The following is a 20,736-nucleotide window of genomic DNA, read 5'->3' as shown; positions in this document are numbered from 1 at the left end:
TTTGCGAAAGAACACCTGTTAAGTAATTGTTTCAGTGATAAACTGCATCAGCATCTGGTAGACCTAGGACCAATTTCTCCCCAAGAATTGGGAAAGAAAGCGGACCATTGGGTCAAGACTAGGGTGACCAAGACTTCCACAGGGGGTGACCAAAAGAAAGGGGTCACAAAGCCTCCCCAGGAGAAGAGTGTTGAGACATCCAAAAACAAAAATAGTAAAGAGTCTTCTACAGGCCCCCAAAAACCTGCACAGGAGGGTGGGCCCAGAGCCTCTTCACAAACCAATTTTGGTTACAAGGGTAAAAACATTGATCCCAAAAAGGCCTGGTGTCGTAGCTGTAATCAGCCTGGACACCAAACTGGAGACAAGGCCTGTCCCAAGAAAAGTACCACTTCTAACTCCACTCCAGCTAAAACTGGAATGGCCAGTCTCCAAGTGGGATCAACAGTGTGCCCAGAGCAAATCAGGTGTCACACTGAAGCTACATTAGTCTCTGATGGTGGGGTGGATTTAGCCACACTGGCTGCCTGGCCTCCTAACATGCAAATATACAGGCAGCACCTCTTAATTAATGGGACAAGTGTAGAAGGCCTGAGGGATACAGGTGCCAGTGTCACCATGGTGACAGAGAAACTGGTTTCCCCTGGTCAATACCTGGCTGGACAAACTTATCCAGTCACCAACGCTGACAATCAGACTAAAGTACATCCCATGGCTATGGTAACTTTGGAGTGGGGAGGGGTTAATGGCCTGAAACAGGTGGTGGTCTCCTCAAATATCCCAGTAGACTGTTTGCTTGGAAATGACCTGGAGTCCTCAGCATGGGCTGAGGTAGAACTGAAAACCCATGCAGCCATGCTGGGTATCCCTTAACTGGTGTGTGTCAAGAAAAGGGCACAGTGCAAGGCACAGGGTGAAAAAGTAGAGCTGGAGTCTGGAAAAAGGGCCCAGCCTACCAAGAGAAAAGGAAAGTCAGCTGGGAAACCAGCTGCAACACAACAACAAAAAGAGAACCTCTCTTCTCAGGAAGAAGTTCTGCCCTCTGAGGGAACTGAGCCTATGCAGTTAGAACCTTATCAGGTTGAGCTCTTAGGCCCAGGGGGACCCTCAAGGGAGCAGTTGTGTAAGGGGCAAGAAACCTGTCCCTCTCTTGAAGGCCTTAGGCAGCAAGCTGCTGAAGAGTCCAATGGCAAGAAAACTGGAACACATACGGTCTATTGGGAAGATGGGCTCCTGTACACTGAGGCAAGAGATCCCAAACCTGGTGCCACTAGGAGAGTGGTAGTGCCTCAGGAGTTCAGAGTTTTCATACTGACCTTAGCCCATGATATTCCCCTTGCTGGGCATTTGGGACAAACCAAGACGTGGGAGAGACTAGTCAACCACTTCTACTGGCCCAATATGTCCCAGAAAGTTAAGGAGTTTTGTGTCTCCTGTACCACCTGTCAAGCCAGTGGTAAGACAGGTGGACATCCAAAGGCCCCCCTCATTCCACTTCCAGTGGTGGGGGTCCCCTTTGAAAGAGTGGGTGTGGACATAGTGGGTCCACTTGAACCTCCCACAGCCTCAGGAAATATGTACATCCTAGTAGTAGTGGATCATGCTACTAGGTATCCTGAAGCTATTCCCCCTAGGTCGACTACTGCCCCTGCAGTAGCCAAGGCCCTCATTGGTATATTTACCAGAGTGGGCTTCCCTAAGGAGGTGGTGTCTGACAGAGGTACCAACTTCATGTCAGCATACCTGAAACATATGTGGAATGAGTGTGGAGTGACTTATAAATTCACTACACCCTATCATCCACAAACTAATGGCCTTGTTGAGAGATTCAACAAGACATTAAAGGGCATGATCATGGGGCTCCCAGAAAAACTCAAAAGGAGATGGGATGTCCTCCTGCCATGTCTGCTCTTCGCTTACAGAGAGGTGCCTCAGAAGGGAGTCGGATTCTCACCCTTTGAACTTCTGTTTGGCCACCCTGTAAGGGGACCACTAGCTCTTGTGAAAGAAGGCTGGGAGAGACCTCTTCATGAGCCTAAACAAGACATAGTGGACTATGTACTTGGCCTTCGCTCAAGGATGGCAGAGTACATGGAAAAGGCAAGTAAAAACCTTGAGGCCAGCCAACAGCTCCAGAAGTTTTGGTATGACCAAAAGGCTGCACTGGTTGAATTTCAACCAGGGCAGAAAGTCTGGGTTCTGGAGCCTGTGGCTCCCAGGGCACTTCAGGACAAATGGAGTGGCCATTACCCAGTGCTAGAGAGGAAGAGTCAGGTCACCTACCTGGTGGACCTGGGCACAAGCAGGGGCCCCAAGAGGGTGATCCATGTGAACCGTCTTAAGCTCTTCCATGACAGGGCTGATGTGAATCTGTTAATGGTAACAGATGAGGATCAGGAAGCTGAGAGTGAGCCTCTCCCTGATCTTCTGTCATCAGACCCTAATGATGGCTCAATAGATGGAGTGATCTATTCAGACACCCTCTCTGGCCAACAGCAAGCTGACTGTAGGAAGGTCCTGCAACAGTTTGCTGAGCTCTTTTCCCTAACCCCTGGTCAGACACACCTGTGTACCCATGATGTGGACACAGGAGACAGCATGCCTGTCAAAAACAAAATATTCAGACAGTCTGATCAAGTTAAGGAAAGCATCATGGTGGAAGTCCACAAGATGCTGGAATTGGGAGTAATTGAGCACTCTGACAGCCCCTGGGCTAGCCCAGTGGTCTTAGTCCCCAAACCTCACACCAAAAATGGAAAGAGAGAGATGGGGTTTTGTTTGGACTACAGAGGACTTAATTCTGTCACCAAGACAGATGCCCATCCCATTCCTAGAGCTGATGAACTGATAGACAAATTAGGTGCTGCCAAATTCTTAAGTACCTTTGACTTAACAGCAGGGTACTGGCAAATCAAAATGGCACCTGGAGCAAAAGAAAAGACAGCATTCTCCACACCTGATGGGCATTATCAGTTTACTGTTATGCCCTTTGGTTTAAAGAATGCCCCTGCCACCTTCCAAAGGTTAGAGAATCAAGTCCTTGCTGGTTTGGAGTCCTTTAGTGCAGCTTATCTTGATGATATTGCTGTCTTTAGCTCCAACTGGCAGGATCACCTGGTCCACCTGAAGGTTTTGAAGGCTCTGCAATCTGCAGGCCTCTCTATCAAGGCATCCAAATGCCAGATAGGGCAGGGAACTGTGGTTTACTTGGGACACCTTGTAGGTGGAGGCCAAGTTCAGCCACTCCAGCCTAAGATCCAGACTATTCTGGACTGGGCAGCTCCAAAAACCCAGACTCAAGTCAGGGCATTCCTTGGCTTGACTGGGTACTATAGGAGGTTTGTGAAGGGATATGGATCCATTGTGACAGCCCTCACAGAACTCACCTCCAAGAAAATGCCCAAGAAGGTAAACTGGACTGTAGAATGCCAACAGGCCTTTGACACCCTGAAACAAGCAATGTGCACAGCACCAGTTCTGAAAGCTCCAGATTACCCCAAGCAGTTCATTGTGCAGACAGATGCCTCTGAACATGGGATAGGGGCAGTTTTGTCCCAAACAAATGATGATGGCCTTGACCAGCCTGTTGCTTTCATTAGCAGGAGGTTACTCCCCAGGGAGCAGCGTTCGAGTGCCATTGAGAGGGAGGCCTTTGCTGTGGTTTGGTCCCTGAAGAAGCTGAGACCATACCTCTTTGGTACTCACTTCCTAGTTCAAACTGACCACAGACCTCTCAGATGGCTGATGCAAATGAAAGGTGAAAATCCAAAACTGTTGAGGTCGTCCATCTCCCTACAGGGAATGGACTTTATAGTGGAACACAGACCTGGGACTGCCCATGCCAATGCAGATGGCCTTTCCAGGTTCTTCCACTTAGAAAATGAAGACTCTCTTGGGAAAGGTTAGTCTCATCCTCTTTCGTTTGGGGGGGGGGGGGGGGGGGGGGGGGGTGTGTAAGGAAATGCCTCCTTGGCATGGTTACCCCCTGACTTTTTGCCTTTGCTGATGCTATGTTTTGAATTGAAAGTGTGCTGAGGCCTGCTAACCAGGCCCCAGCACCAGTGTTCTTTCCCTAACCTGTACTTTTGATTCCACAATTGGCACACCCTGGTCTAAGTCCCTTGTAACTGGTACCCCTGGTACCAAGGGCCCTGATGCCAGGGAAGGTCTTTAAGGGCTGCAGCATATCTTATGCCACCCTGGGGACCCCTCACTCAGCACCGACACACTGCTTGCCACACTGCTTGCCAGCTTGTGTGTGCTGGTGAGGACAAAACGAGTAAGTCGACATGGCACTCCCCTCAGGGTGCCATGCCAACCTCACACTGCCTATGCGGTATAGATAAGTCACCCCTCTAGTAGGCCTTACAGCCCTAAGGCAGGGTGCACTATACCATTGGTGAGGGCACCCGTGCATGAGCACTGTGCCCCTACAACGTCTAAGCAAACCTTAGACATTGTAAGTGCAGGGTAGCCATAAGAGTATATGGTCTGGGAGTCTGTTTTACACGAACTCCACAGCACCATAATGGCTACACTGAAAACTGGGAAGTTTGGTATCAAACTTCTCAGCACAATAAATGCACACTGATGCCAGTGTACATTTTATTGTAAACTACACCCCAGAGGGCACCTTAGAGGTGCCCCCTGAAACTTAAACCAACTACCCGTGTAGGCTGACTGGTTCTAGCAGCCTGCCACACTCGAGACAGGTTGCTGGCCACATGGGGAGAGTGCCTTTGTCACTCTGTGGCCAGTAACAAAGCCTGCACTGGGTGGAGATGCTATCACCTCCCCCAGGCAGGAGCTGTAACACCTGGCGGTGAGCCTCAAAGGCTTACCCCCTTTGTTCCAGCACCACAGGGCACTCCAGCTAGTGGAGTTGCCCGCCCCCTCCGGCCACGGCCCCACTTTTGGCGGCAAGGCCGGAGGAGATAATGAGAACAACAAGGAGGAGTCACTGGCCAGTCAGGACAGCCCCTAAGGTGTCCTGAGCTGAAGTGACTCTAACTTTTAGAAATCCTCCATCTTGCAGATGGAGGATTCCCTCAATAGGGATAGGAATGTGACCCCCTCCCCTTGGGAGGAGGAACAAAGAGGGTGTACCCACCCTCAGGGCTAGTAGCCATTGGCTACTAACCCCCCAGACCTAAACACGCCCTTAAATTTAGTATTTAAGGGCTCCCCTGAACCTAAGAATTTAGATTCCTGCAACTTACCGAAGAAGAAGACTGCTGAGCTGAAAACCCCTGCAGAAGAAGAGAGAAGACACCAACTGCTTTGGCCCCAGTCCTACCGGCCTGTCTCCTGCCTTCTAAAGAAACCTGCTCCAGCGACGCTTTCTCCAGGACCAGCGACCTCTGAATCCTCAGAGGACTGCCCTGCTTCCAAGAAACCAAGAAACTCCTGAGAACAGCGGCCCTGTTCAACAAAGACTGCATCTTTGTATCCAGAGGAGCAGATTTAAAGACCCCTGCAATCCCCGCAAGAAGCGTGAGACTTGCAACACTGCACCCGGCGACCCCGACTCGACTGGTGGAGAACCAATACCTCAGGGAGGACCCTCCGGCGACTCCGAGACCGTGAGTAACCAAAGTTGTCCCCCCTGAGTCCCCACAGCGACGCCTGCAGAGGGAATCCCCAGGCTCCCCCTGACCGCGACTGCCTGACTCTAAAATCCCGACGGCTGGAAAAGACCCTGCACCCGCAGCCCCCACCACCTGAAGGATCGGAACTCCAGTGCAGGAGTGACCCCCAGGAGGCCCTCTCCCTTGCCCAGGTGGTGGCTACCCCGAGGAGCCCCCCCCCTTGCCTTCATCGCTGAAGAGACCCCTTGGTCTTCCATTGAAACCTATTGAAAACCCGACGCGTGTTTGCACACTGCACCGGCCGCCCCAGTGCCGCTGAGGGTGTACTTTTTGTGTGAGCTTGTGTCCCCCCCGGTGCCCTACAAAACCCCTCTGGTCTGCCCTCCGAAGACGCGGGTACTTACCTGCTGGCAGACTGGAACCGGGGCACCCCCTTCTCTCCATTGAAGCCTATGTGTTTTGGGCACCACTTTGAACTCTGCACCTGACCGGCCCTGAGCTGCTGGTGTGGTAACTTTGGGGTTGCTCTGAACCCCCAACGGTGGGCTACCTTGGACCCCAATTTGAACCCCGTAGGTGGTTTACTTACCTGCAAAAACTAACAAACACTTACCTCCCCCAGGCACTGTCTAGTTTTAAAATAGCTATATGTGATTTATGTGAAAACTGTATATGCTATTTTGCTAATTCAAAGTTCCTAAAGTACCTACCTGCAATAACTTTCATTTGAAGTATTACATGTAAAGCTTGAACCTGTGGTTCTTAAAATAAACTAAGAAAATATATTTTTCTATAACAAAACCTATTGGCCTGGAATTGTCTCTGAGTGTGTGTTCCTCATTTATTGCCTGTGTGTATGTACAACAAATGCTTAACACTACTCCTTTGATAAGCCTACTGCTTGACCACACTACCACAAAATAGAGCATTGGTATTATCTCTTTTTGCCACTATCTTACCTCTAAGGGGAACCCTTGGACTCTGTGCATACTATTCCTTACTTTGAAATAGTGCATACAGAGCCAACTTCCTACAGTGTTCACAGACCGCAATGCCAGGCTAGAGGAAGAAAACATCTTCTTCCCAAGTTTGTCCAGCCTTTTGGATTCCCTATCTGAGGAGCGGGAGGGAACGCGCCATGGGATGTAGAGGCTTGGATAACCAAGATCTTGGGGGAGGGATGTTGCGTCAGGAACGCTGGGTCTGTTGGAGCAGGTCAATGGCGGCGGGTAACAGGAGCCCATGCAGGGTTTGGACCAGTTACCCAGCAGGACATTGGTAAAGACTTCATTGTAGGACAATAGGGGTTCAGAGGATGAAGCCTCAGGATGCAGCGACTCTTTCAGGTTAGTCCTGACTGCCATCAAAGGTCATTCGAGGCTTAGGACCTCGGCTGCTCTTTGCACCCCCTCCTCCACAGCCACGGTAGGGGAAGAAAACATGCCTGAGTCAGAGGAAATATCTAGATCACTGGCTTCACCCAGGTCTGTACGCCAGTCAAAGGGGTCTTGTAGCTGGTATCCCACAGGGCCTGAAGGCATTTCACCGGAATCAGTAAACCCAAAGATGAGGCACAAGGAGTTGGGGGAGGGTCTCTCCAGCTCCCAGAAACTCAGGAAAGCCTGTAGCCGGCCCAGACGCAGGCCCTGAGAACAGAGGCCTAAAACAACAATCATTTTGTTCCCAGCTTCTTGCTGGCTGACGAATGGAGTGAAGTCGAAGAACGTTAGTTCTTCTTCGAATTCTTCTTGTGCCTCGACTTACACGATTGTCTCAAGGTCTTGGAATAGGACGACGATGGGGGAGGGGGTGGGGAGGCTCTGCGACTGTTCTCGGGACCTTCCTCTCAACCGAGATTCTTCAGGTTGTGGTCCCACTCCAGACATCAAAGGCACATGAGGCGCAGATCCCTATGAACATCACCTGATGGTAGGATACACAGGGCTTGAACCCGGTCTTAGGCGAAGACATCCTTGACACACCAGACGTGTCAACACAAAATATTTTCTACAAAAAGTAAAAAAAAGATCAGTCAAACAACGACTAAGGGGTAGCTCTTCTTATGATCAGTGCTAGACTGGCGCAAAAAGAGAACTGATGCCAGCATGCCGGGGGCACTAACCAGGACCCGCAATGTCATATCTGGCGCGCAGGGGTACTGCTTGACAAAAATCTCACGATCCAGACTGACACCTGGGGAAAATTCTAAGATAAAGTATCTGCAACTAGCTGTCTCTATCAGATGTGATTTGTATGAAACCAGCGCTGCGTTCCTGTGTGTCATCATATTGCTGAAACGGATGAGCATGGCCAAATGGAAAGTTCACACAATTAGAGATTGGCCAACCCAAAGATCCATGAGAGATATTTAACGTTTTCAAGGGTTTGCTAATTTTTTATTGGCATTTCAAAGACCACGTTTCTGATGTACTTGCTCCCAGCACTCACTTGCTATGAACAGGCATCAGTTTTAATGGTTTTCAGACGCCAACTAGGCTTCATGCTGCTTAAGTTAGCTTTTAACACTGCCCTCACCCTGGGGCATAACAACCACGATTTACCATTTACAGCCAAGATAGATACTTCTAATGTAGCAATCGGGGCAATTTCCTCAAAATGAGAAGATAAAACGGGTCAAATGCATGCAGTAGCCTGACTTGGAAACTGAACTCCGCAGAAAGTATATACACCATTGCGGAAGAAGAACTTTTACTTAAAGAAGCATTTTGAGAAGGTCATCACCACCTCTAAGGAGCAAAATATCAAGTAACTATTTATGGACCCTCATATTTTGAAACTAATGTGGACAGCACAGTTACTATCTACAAAACATCTGTGGTGGACACCATTCTACAATTTGACTTTTGTGTTACCTTCCAGCCGGGAGTACAAAACAAAAGCGACCCATTAACAAGTTGAGAAGCAGAAGAAAAAAACTAAAACTGAACTTCTATTCTGAAACCATAACAGGTCATATAATTCATAAATCAAGAAACGTTCTTAAGCAATATTTCATGAAATTCGAAAGCCTAGGGTGGGTTGAACAAGATAATGAACATGAAATTATCAAGGGATTATCAGCACTATGTTCCTTGGGTTGTGACTTGTGTACATGATATTGGCTCACATTACTTTACCAGTTGGAAGTGTCACTTAGTCAAGTACTAGGCGCTTAGCCTGGAAATACAAAATATAATAAGTAATGAGGGCCACACCACTGTTTCGAGGTAAACCTTGTTTTAAAGGCAATCAATAATAGTATTTGTATCTGCTAACCTTACCAATTGTGCTTAGTCTTTATTACTCACCAGGCCTTGAAAAATCATTAAAATTTTACAGAACCTGCAGGTCTAAACTTGAATAAGCCACTCGACCTAACTGTAAAGTGCCTGGCAATGTTCCTAAGCAAATATTTTATTTTATGGAGCTGCCTTTTTCTTCATTATCACATATGAGAGCACCTTCAAACATGTGAGTTCAGCATTTCTGCTGTACAAACCCCCCCCCCTTTTTTTTTATTTAATAGAGTAAACATTTGCTTCATGTATAATGCAAATCTGGCCCACATATAGGGTACACATGACCCCCGAATTGCCTCTTAGTTCACTAATTGCACTGTCATCAGGGAGGGGGCAGAATTATATCTCAGTTCATGTTTAAAAACTCGCTTTTAATAAATGTAATACTAAAGCATGATGTTCTAGTGCACTCAGAGTTACAGGGCTGGGGTTGTTGGCAGCCAGCTGCCTAGTCAGGAGACAGGATGTCAGTAGGAGAAGTCTGCAAGGTCCGCTGGAAGAGTGGAAGATCCCTGATGGAAAGGAATCTGCCTTGACCTGATGAGAGAGGACTATAATAGATGTCCCTGCAGAAGGAATAAGCCTAGATGTAGCTGCCACTTGAAGGAGCTGCAAGATAAGCAGACTAACTCCAATATCCTAAACAATCACACTATGAAGAAAGATGAGAGATCACCTCTGCAATACACTGTGGTGAGCCCTGGGGGTCCTGCCAGCTCTGTTTCCTCACCAGACCCCTGCCCCCATCCCAGACACCCACCCAGTGGGGTCATCAACAGAAATGAAAGAAATCAAACTTCTGAAGATAGACCAATGTGACACGTCCCTGTAGAGAATGACCTGCTGGCAGGGCCGGACTGGTAAACCAACGCAGCCCTGGCAAAATTTGTCAGAGCAGCCCCAGTAGGGTACATAGCAAGCGAGCCTGACCAGTACAATGGGGCTTGGTGGAAGGGTGGGGGGGAGCACTACGCATTCTACACCACATTTTTTCATTATATATTCAATTGTGTTCACTTTTAAAGTACAGTAAATGATGACCTTACAGAGCACGAGGGTACAGCAATCTTTATTGGGGCTCTTTAATGATTCTCTTTCCATCACCCTCTAATAATGCCTCCCATCTCCCCATAGCCACTCTCTCACATGTATTTCATTTGTTTTATGGCACATCTCTTCCCAGCATAGGGTGTTGGAGCACTTTACATCACACACATATACAGAGACAATGAATCATGTGGGTGTAAATCAGTGTACAGGAAATGTTATAAGACAAAGGGGACTACAGGGAGCAGGATTAACATGTCATCCATACTGGTAGGCAATTTTGGAGTGCTTTGACTGGGGAAGCACAAACTCAGGATTCAGAACGTAACACAGTGATCAGCGTTGACCTTACTAACAATTTATTTCTACCCAAACAAACCAGCAAAATTAAGATAATAAAAGACTGGGAAAAGAAAACATAAAATAACTTTCTAACCTGTACCAAGCAGTTTACATGCAGCTACTTGATGGCAGTTAATGGCTCACTGTGCTAGATTACGATTGAAGCTCATGAACTGCACAGTAACAAGAGGATCTTTATGACAAAAGTAGTATCACACTGGGCTATGCACACAAAATACTGATCTGTAATCCACACAGTACACGTTCTTTGCAGCAGGCATATTAGAACTCTGAGCTACCTTAGATGAGTCGAAGCTGCCACTAAACAACTCTCTAATCTCTCTTCAGCAAGTAAATTAATCACCAGAGTTATCTTGCCACCTTTACTGCTGCCTGAAAACTGTTGGATATACAAGAAACTCTTCAGTGCTTTTAAAACTGACGCACTGCTACAAAAACAGCCCCCCAGTAACAAAATCAACCCCGACCCTTCCAGCCTCCAACGGAAACGCTCCGTCCCCTATACAGCCAATCCCGCCCGGCCTGCTGGTGACCATTCGGGTCTCATTAATGCTCCCCTGCGGTACACTGTGTCAAAGACACTTAGACCTGTGGTTCCTGCCCTGGTCTGTGATTTAAACTGTACAGTAGGACTTGCAACTGCACCCTGTGGTCTTTCTCCCCCAAACGGACAACCAACCAGGGATCCTAAATTGTGGGCTCTAGAAATATCTATTGTACCCTCTCCCATGAACTCTAGTCTCATCTCACCTGGAATATCCTATATTCTTTTTTTGGATGCAGGCTAGTTTCCTAACCCAAAGACTACAACAGTTCCCCTTCCAATTTGCTACCACTCAGCAGCCAGCAGAGGCCTCTAGAAAGAGGCAGACCAGGCGATACAGATGCTGCAGTCTGCACTCGGATGACACGTATCCAAACCAGAAACACTTCTACAACACACTCAAGTTACAATAATCCAGTTAGGGATAAGGATGGGCTAGGGTGACTCTACTCTAGGAGTCAGATTGAAGCACAAGACTTAAGAGACATACAGCTAGGACACCAATTGATAAAGGAGCCACTCAATAAAAGCATAGCTGAGTAGCAACTGTCTGCGATCCTAGCAGTAATTAGGTATTCCCCTGGAGTGGCTAGTAATCCCTGTATTTTCTCATCCCTTTGCATTTATTCGGATCTAGCTGGGTAATATTGTATTGTTGTTACCATAAAATACCCATTCTTGTTTAATTAAAGGCACTGACAGGGCAATAAAATTTGTAAGTGTCATCTATAGCACCGTTGTGGTCAGAGTCTAGCACTACACGTCCTCCCTGTGCTAGGTTTAGACTTCGCAACTCACTACCCTGAGAGTAAAAAGTTAAATTGGTGTTCTTAGCCCTCACTATCCCCAGTTGGACAGCTCACGACATTAGGGGGAAACAGACTCAGTCCCCACAATTGAGGCCGGTTGCCTTTGCATTCCTTTGGACCCATGAACTGCTTAAGACAATGTGATTTGTGGAGACCTAATGTAATTAGGACTCTTTTGAATCCATACCTAACAAATGTAAAAACAACAAATATTAAATCTTAAAATGTTCTGTGAGTCACAGACTAATGGTGAAGGATTTTGTGTCAGTGTGAAGCATTTAAGGGTGAATGCTTAAAACGCAAAGTTGATCGCATCAGTTAGCAAAAGTGCAGGCCAATTTGTAAATGTGAGAGAATCCTACCTGTCTCCGTAGAACATTGGCTGTTCCAGGCACTGCACGCATGCCTCATGAAACCACTGCTTACATTTGCAGCACTGCAGCATCTTTAAAAACCAGCTAGAAAGGAAACACATGAAAAAATAAATTAGTTTGGTGTATGTAGCAAACTGGACCCGTTTGCAGTAACCCCCACTTTTTGCCTGATATATGATGCTAACTTGAATGAGTGTGTGCTGGGATCCTGCTAACCAGGCCCCAGCACCTGTGTTCTTTCCCTAAAACTGTACCATTGTTCCACAATTGGCACACCCATGGCACACAGCTAAGTCCCTGTAAAAGGTACCAGTGGTACCAAGGGCGGGTCCCTAAGGGCTGCAGCATATGTTGTGCCACGTAAGGGGCCCCTCACCAAACACATGCACACTGCCAATGCAGCTTGTGTGGGTTGGTGTGGAGAAAAAGGTAAAGTCAACATGGCATCCCCCTCAGGGTGCCATGCCCACCAACCACTGCCTGTGGCATAGGTAAGTCACCCCTCTAGCAGGCCTTACAGCCCTAATGCAGGGTGCACTATTACTATCAGGGAGAAATGTAAGGGGAAATCAAAGCGCTCACAACCGTACCAGGCAAAAGTAAGAAAAGTACTAAGTATTATAAGAAGTTGGTGCTCCCGGCCTCGGAGGAATCTCCCCTACCCCACCACCCAGGGTGCACTATACAACAGGTGAAGGCATAGCTGTATGAGCAACATGCCTCTACAATGTTTAAGTCCATTCTTAGACATTGTAAGTGCAGTGTGGCCATATTAAGTACATGTGCTGGGAGTTTGTCATCACAAACTCCACAGCTCCATGGTGGCTACACTGAAGTCTGGGAAGTTTGGTATCCAACTTCTCAGCACAATAAACCCACACTCATGCCAGTGAGGGATTTTTTGTGAAATGCACACAGACAACATCTTAGAGAGCCCCCCCCTCTGTATTTGTCCCAATCCTTTAGTGCAGGACTGAGCAGTCTATGCCAGTCTGCCACCAACAGACAAGTGTCTGACCCTAGGGGATGAGAGCGTTTGTGCTCTCTGTGGCCAGAAACAAAGTCTTCACACCTCCCCCCTGCAGAAACAGTAGCACTTGGCAATAAGGCTCTAAGGCTCAGACCTCCTGTTACAGTGCCTCAGGGCATTCCAGCTAGTGAAGATACTCACCCCCCCCCAGACAAACCCCCACTTTTGACAGCAAGTACGGCTGGAAACTTAGGAAAAACAAGGTGGAGTGACCACTTCAGCTGGGACTAATCCTAAGGTGTCCAGGGCTGACATGACCCCTTCCCTGCAGAATCCTCCATCCAGGTTTGGAGGAAAGGGACCAATAGGGTTAGGTCTGTGTCCCCGTCCCCAAAGGGAGTGGACACCAGAAGGGTGTAGTCACACTCAGGGACAGAAGCAATTAGCTACTGCCCCCTGACATGCCCTTAAATCCGGGATTTACAGGCCTCTCCTAACCCAGCTCACCAGATTCCGGGTGACCTCAAGAAGAAAGATTGCTAAGCTGACCCCAAGCAGAGAAGTCTGAAGACACCAACTGACTTGTCCCCAGTCCTACAGGCCTGTGTCCAACTTCTGAAGCCCTGCAACCAAAAGGTGACACATCCTACAGGACCAGCGACCTCCTAAAAGCCTTAAGAGGACTGCCTGCACCCCAGAGGTCCAAGATCTCCAGTGGACAGCAGCCCTGTCCAGAAGAAACACCAACAAAGAATTCCAGAACCACCCCGGATCCGCAAGTTCTGCCAACTCTGCACCGACACCCACGACCCGTGTCCAGGTGGCCCAAAAGACTAAAGCTGGTCCCTGGCGATTCTGACCTAGTGTCCACCGTGGGGTGATCCCCTCCTGTCCAACACAAGAAGCCTGCAGCTTAAATCCAGAGGACCCATCGCCTTACTGCAAGAGAACCAGAAGAAGATTCCCAGCGCCAAAATGTACACCTGCACCGCAGCCCGCTGGCCTAGGGGAAGCCGACCTCCTGTGCAGCAACGACCAGTCAACAGCTGTCCTCCTTTTCCAGCCCTTGGTTTCCCAGAACCGACCACATGGACTTCGCCTGCAGCATCTTTGCGACCCTTGGGGTCCCCCTATAGGAAAGCATTGTGAGCCAGACGTGGTGTTTGCACTCTGCCACCCATGCGCCATTGAGGGTGTGTGTTTGGTGCTGACCTGTGGCTCCCCTTGTCCCTCCCATTCCCCTGGTGCTCCTCTAAACCCCCAAGGTTCACCCTCCATAGACATGGGAACTTACCTGCAGGCCTGATTCCAAGTGCCCCCAGTCTACATAGGAGCCCATGTGTAGGAAGTTGGCTCTGTATGCACTATTTCAAAGTAAGAAATAGCATGCACAGAGTCCAAGGGTTCCCCTTAGAGGTAAGATAGTGGCAAAAAGATATAATTCTAATGCTCTATTTTGTGGTAGTGTGGTCGAGCAGTAGGCTTATCAGAGGATAGTGTTAAGCATTTGTTGTACACACACAGGCAATAAATGAGGAACACACACTCGGAGACAATTCCAGGCCAATAGGTTTTTGTAAAGAAAAATATATTTTCTTAGTTTATTTTAAGAACCACAGGTTCAAGATTTACAAGTAATACTTCAAATGAAAGGTATTTCATGTAGGAACTTTACGAACTTTGAATTAGCAAAATATCATATACAGTTTTCACACAAATGGCAAATAGCTATTTTAAAACTGGACACTGCAATTTTCAACAGTTCCTGGGGGAGGTAAGTGTTTGTTAGTTTTTGCAGGTAAGTAAACCACCTACAGGGTTCAAGTTTGGGTCCAAGGTAGCCCACCGTTGGGGGTTCAGGGCAACCCCAAAGTTACCACACCAGCAGCTCAGGGCCGGTCAGGTGCAGAGGTCAAAGTGGAGCCCAAAACACATAGGCTTCAATGGAGAAGGGGGTGCCCCGGTTCCAGTCTGCCAGCAGGTAAGTACCCATGTCTTCAGAGGGCAGACCAGGGGGGTTTTGTAGGGCACCGGGAGGGACACAAGTCAGCACAGAGAGTACATCCTCAGCGGCACGGGGCGGCAGGGTGCAGTGTGCAAACAAGCGTCGGGTTCGCAATACAAATCAATGGGAGACCAAGGGGTCTCTTCAGCGATGCAGGAAGGCAAGGGGGGGGGGGGGGGGAGGGTCCTCGGGGTAGCCACCACCTGGGCAAGGGAGAAGGCCACCTGGGGGTCGCTCCTGCACTGGAGGTCGGATCCTTCAGGTCCTGGGGGCTGCGGGTGCAGAGTCTTTACCAGGCATCGGGTCTTTAAAGCAGGCAGTCGCGGTCTGGGGGAGCCTGGGGATTCCCTCTGCAGGCGTTGCTGTGGGGGCTCAGGGGGGTCAACTCTGGCTACTCACGGTCTCATAGTCACCGGGGAGTCCTCCCTGTGGTGTTTGTTCTCCACAAGTCGAGCCAGGGGTGTCGGGTGCAGAGTGCAAAGTCTCACGCTTCTGGCGGGAAACGTGTGTTGTTTCAAAGTTGCTTCTTTGTTGCAAAGTTGCAGTCTTTGGGGAACAGAGCTGCTGTCCTCTGGAGTTCTTGGTCCTTCTAGATGCAGGGTAGTCCTCGGAGGCTTCAGAGGTTGCTGGACCCTGGGAACGCGTCGCTGGAGCAGTGTCTTTAGAAGTGGGGAGACAGGCCGGTAGGGCTGGGGCCAAAGCAGTTGGTGTCTCCGTCTTCTCTGCAGGTTTTTCTGATCAGCAGTTCTCTTCTTCTTAGGTTGCAGGAATCTAAGTTCCTAGGTTCTGGGGAGCCCCTAAATACTGAATTTAGGGGTGTGTTTAGGTCTGGGGGTTAGTAGCCAATGGCTACTAGCCCTGAGCGTGGCTACACCCTATTTGTGCCTCCTCCCTGAGGGGAGAGGGCACATTCCTATCCCTATTGGGGGAATCCTCCATCTGCAAGATGGAGGATTTCTAAAAGTCAGAGTCACCTCAGCTCAGGACACCTTAGGGGCTGTTCTCATTATCTTCTCCGGCCTTGCCGCCAAAAGTGGGGCTGTGGCCGGAGGAGGCGGGCAACTCTACTAGCTGGAGTGCCCTGGGGTGTTGTAACAAAGGGGGTGAGCCTTTGAGGCTCACCGCCAGGTGTTACAGTTCCTGCAGGGGGAGGTGAGAAGCTTTTTTACTAGCCACAGAGTGACAAAGGCACTCTCCCCAGGTGGCCAGCAACATGTCTGGTGTGTGGCAGGCTGCTAAAACCAGTCAGCCTACACGGGTAGTCGGTTAAGGTTTCAGGGGCACCTCTAAGGTGCCCTCTGGGGTGTAGGTTACAATAAAATGTACACCGGCATCAGTGTGCATTTATTGTGCTGAGAAGTATGAAAACTTTTGGGAGAGGGAGAGAGAGCGAGAGAGGGAGAGAGCGAGCGAGAGAGGGAGAGAGCGAGAGAGCGTGCGTGTGTATGAAATGCTTTGCACTACCCTCTGATAAGCCTAACTGCTCAACCACATTACCACAAAAGACAGCATTAGTATTTATCTACTTTAGCCTCTGTTGAGCCTCTGGGGAACCCTCGGACTTTGTGCACACTATATCTAATTTTGATATAGTATATACAGAATCCGTTTCCTATAGCATAGTTGACAAAGCTTGTTTCAACTTATACTATGAAAACTTTGAAAACAGAGCACAATACCATAATGATCCAAACCCACATTTTTTACTGACCCCCAAAAAATAAAGAGAATTGTCTTACTCCCCCGGTCCTCCACAGTAGCAGTAACATTGCTGGACATTTGTTTTATGACCAGCATCCCATTCCAAGTCTGCTACATTATATGGTAAAGTCTGCTTCATGGCTTGTAGTGCTTTGGCATTGGGTCCTTTCTTCAAAGCACCTCCTCTCTAAAAGAAAAAGAAAGAAATAAATAGCACCACAATCACACCTTAATTTGCCTAAGAGACTTGCTAAAGATGTGTCGGCAGAAGAGTAGATGCCTCAAAAAAAGGAAAGATTACTTAAGTTTATGGTTCTGTGGCCTTTTTAGAATCAATAAGATCATAGGATTGGTAGAATATTCCCAGTCATCAAAGGGGAGAGATGATGATCCTGAGACCCTTCATAATAGTTTCTAGCCTTATGTAACCAGAAACAAAAAGTATAACAATCCCTGCATTTCCAGACAGTCTTATAAAATCCAATCTATTACTCTGGTAACATTTCAATATCCCTCTTTTAACAGTCACAAGGTGACTAACACTAATCCTCCCAAATGCTTCTGAAACATTTAAAAATACATTCTCAAAGTAATGAAGTTGGCACACCACCTTTTTCCTTCTGAGTGGTAACTAAGAATATAACTTTGTTTTGTAAATGTTGGTCTTCTTTGCCTTGCAATATGAAACAAGTTCTTACTTTGCATCTTTTCCCTTTTTGGTTTTGACTGGCAGATGCAACAAGAAAATGACAATCATAACTAGTGGATCTGCTGTATGCCAGGAGATCCCAGTTCAAAGCAAACGGGAGGCCTTCAGACTTGTTCACCCGACAATTAAAGGACATGATGGTCAGATATTGAGGGGGGGGGGGGGGTTGCCACACGAATGCCCCTATGGCTCTGTCGCTGGCCTTCGTCTGGCAATTATGTTCATATTTCTCCTTAATACACCCTGAAAGTTGTCCACTGCTCCCTCCAGTTCTTATCTTATAGATAACTTGAGCTGAAAGATCAAGTTGAGCACACTTGTATTGACAATTTAAAAAGCACGTAGGCATCACTTAAGGCCGTCCCCAATTCATGTTGGAACAAACTTCAATTGTATCCAGCATCTGCAGTTTAGCCGCTCTCTACAGACCATCCAGGATATTGAGATTTGGGAAATGTTCGCAATATGTGTGAAGTCCTGCGATGCCTGCATAATTAAACTAATTTGCCATGAAAAACTGCATCTGCCAGCATTTTCTTTCCATCGCTTTTGTATTATTCCTTCCGTCTTTCCGTAGTGTAAACGATGCCTTGTGTGTGGCTCTGATAAACTGAACGTCATTAAGTGGCTCTGTCTTCAGTGACGTTTTTGCATACACATGAGAGCGTTGTTTCTCGTTTAGCTAAAGCATTTTGTTATTGCTGTTCGGGGAGGGGGCATGTGTGGTGACAATACAGATGATGTGGGGGGGGGGGGGGGGGGGAGGGGGTGGAAGCACTGAAGCAGCCAGCGCAGGGTGCGTCAGAGCATTTTTATTTTTACTAAGCGTTGTGAGGCAATACGGAGGGAGGCAACAAGGAAGGTTGGCGGGGGTCAACCTGGACAATGTAGGGTGTGAGTAAATAAACCACTATGGTGCAGCTAGCAATGTCAGCATCAGAGCCTTTTTTGTGTTAAGGTGGGTGGAGGGCAACGGTGGGATGAAGGACAAATAGGTGAGTAGGGTAGCATGGAAAGTGGGGGGGTCACCATGGCCGACAGAGGGCTAGTGGAGGTAAACAACAAGGACAATGGAAGGTGGGAGTGCAGGTGACGTGTATATTCCTACTTTACCCGGACTGCTGCCACAAAGCACGCAATGGTGGGCATGCACATGGTGCAATGAAAGGTCCACATGTTCCGATATTTGGACTTCAATATGTACTATACCTTACACCACAAGACCTCATCAATAGGAACGTCACAAAACCACTGTCTTCCCTCTGCCGTCGGATTGCCTTCTGGCTGCTTCCTCCCTCTATTGGTGCAAGGCAGGTTGGTGCTTTCGAAAATGGTAATAATCCCAGGATACTTATCCTGGTTGCCAGTAATCGTGCCACATAGCACTTTCCTCGCGTTACATGCCATGTTGGGTGGTCTCACTTGGAACATGGGTACACAGCGATTGACACTCTCTAAATTACAGCTCCAGATGGAGCGAGGGGGCCCTAGGCCCCAGTATTTTGAACAGTACTATCAGGCAGAGCAGCTGCAATGGACCACCCGCTGGCTCACAGTGCGACACAGATGAACTGGATCGCACCCCAGGGGAAAAAACACACCAGATAGTACAAGAGGCCTTTTTTACCTGGTGCGGTGCTACCCTCGTCTGCAAATGGACTGTTGCGAGTGGCCCTTTGTAACTTTAGCAGAGCCCTGTTCCTCATGCCAGACATGCCCCAGCACACTCCGAGATTAGACTGCATTCCTGAAAGGCCATGTGGGAACAGGTTGACCAAAAGGGTGTGGAACAGTGGGAAGGCACAGGACCTTTTTAGGGTCGAGCCTGCACTAGCATGCACTTGCGCATGTGTATCGCTTGCGAGACGCTGTAGTAGTTAGAAAAGGGGTCAGAGCCCCGTCCATGCCACATCAGTGTTTTTCATTGGTTCATGGCATTGCCTTTTAAAACCTGCTTGCTTTCATTAGTACAAGGCATGCTTACATTATGCCTTTTCCAGTGGTTAGCCCTCCTCGAGTGCAGCAACCAAGTACTGAAAACATACGATGCTTGCTGTTTTCGGTCCGGTTTGTGGACTACTTTTTCTTTTTTTTCCGCAGCACGATCCCGCTGGGCAAAAGTTGAGCGCTTTGCATGACACTGACCCTGTCACATAGTTAATTGCACTTTTGCCTGTTACATACATAATTGCACTTTTGCCAATAGGTTTCACTACGAGTCAACTGTAACAGTGCGATCACGCTCTTTTTTTCCATTTAATGAGGGAAGAAAAGTCTGCATGGGAGTTTACAACTGCTAATAGCTCTAACTCAGAGAAATGCGAGATGCGTTGCATTGCAAATGCTTGTTCATGATGGGGCTCATATAGTGTTTGAACCGGTGCTGGACACAGAGGCCTCCTTGTGGGCCATTTCCTCACCTATCACAGACTGACAGGCTTGCTAGGTAGACTGGGATATAGTGGACTATGAGCCAGATCCCCATCCATTTACATGTGCTCTGCACCCGCTGGGAAAAGGCCGCCATTTGATCACCTGCACTGATGTCCTGGTCAGCATCTGTTGCCCTCAACAGCTCCTCTGGCTTAATCTGTGTAAGGAAATGCCTCCTTGGCATGGTTGCCCCCTGACTTTTTGCCTTTGCTGATGCTATGTTTACAATTGAAAGTGTGCTGAGGCCTGCTAACCAGGCCCCAGCACCAGTGTTCTTTCCCTAACCTGTACTTTTGTATCCACAATTGGCAGACCCTGGCATCCAGATAAGTCCCTTGTAACTGGTACTCCTAGTACCAAGGGCCCTGATGCCAAGGAAGGTCTCTAAGGGCTGCAGCATGTCTTATGCCACCCTGGAGACCTCTCACTCAGCACAGACACACTGCTTGCCAGCTTGTGTGTGCTAGTGAGAACAAAACGAGTAAGTCGACATGGCACTCCCCTCAGGGTGCCATGCCAGCCTCTCACTGCCTATGCAAGTATAGGTCAGTCACCCCTCTAGCAGGCCTTACAGCCCTAAGGCAGGGTGCACTATACCATAGGTGAGGGTACCAGTGCATGAGCACTGTACCCCTACAGTGTCTAAGCAAAACCTTAGACATTGTAAGTGCAGGGTAGCCATAAGAGTATATGGTCTGGGAGTCTGTCAAACACGAACTCCACAGCACCGTAATGGCTACACTGAAAACTGGGAAGTTTGGTATCAAACTTCTCAGCACAATAAATGCACACTGATGCCAGTGTACATTTTATTGCAAAATACACCCCAGAGGGCACCTTAGAGGTGCCCCCTGAAACTTAACCGACTGTCTGTGTAGGCTGACTAGTTCCAGC

General features: G+C 48.3%; 1 protein-coding gene across 7 annotated transcripts in view; it reads right to left on the bottom strand.

Moving 5' to 3' along the window:
- MTF2 (metal response element binding transcription factor 2) overlaps positions 1–20,736 on the bottom strand; it is a 411,648-nt gene that overhangs the window by 164,428 nt on the left and 226,484 nt on the right. For all 7 annotated transcript variants that reach the window (XM_069232368.1, XM_069232366.1, XM_069232367.1 and 4 more), the window contains 2 exons: positions 16,739–16,887; positions 12,013–12,108 (listed from right to left, as the gene is read on the bottom strand). In XM_069232368.1, coding sequence (XP_069088469.1) covers positions 12,013–12,108; positions 16,739–16,887 — 245 coding nt within the window. The remainder of the gene's footprint in view (positions 1–12,012; positions 12,109–16,738; positions 16,888–20,736) is intronic.

The sequence above is a fragment of the Pleurodeles waltl genome, chromosome 4_2 (genome assembly GCF_031143425.1).
Source record: "Pleurodeles waltl isolate 20211129_DDA chromosome 4_2, aPleWal1.hap1.20221129, whole genome shotgun sequence".
In the NCBI taxonomy this organism is placed as follows: domain Eukaryota; kingdom Metazoa; phylum Chordata; class Amphibia; order Caudata; family Salamandridae; genus Pleurodeles; species Pleurodeles waltl.
The sequence above is the reverse complement of the archived record's forward strand: the minus strand, read 5'-3'. Positions and strand labels throughout refer to the sequence as shown.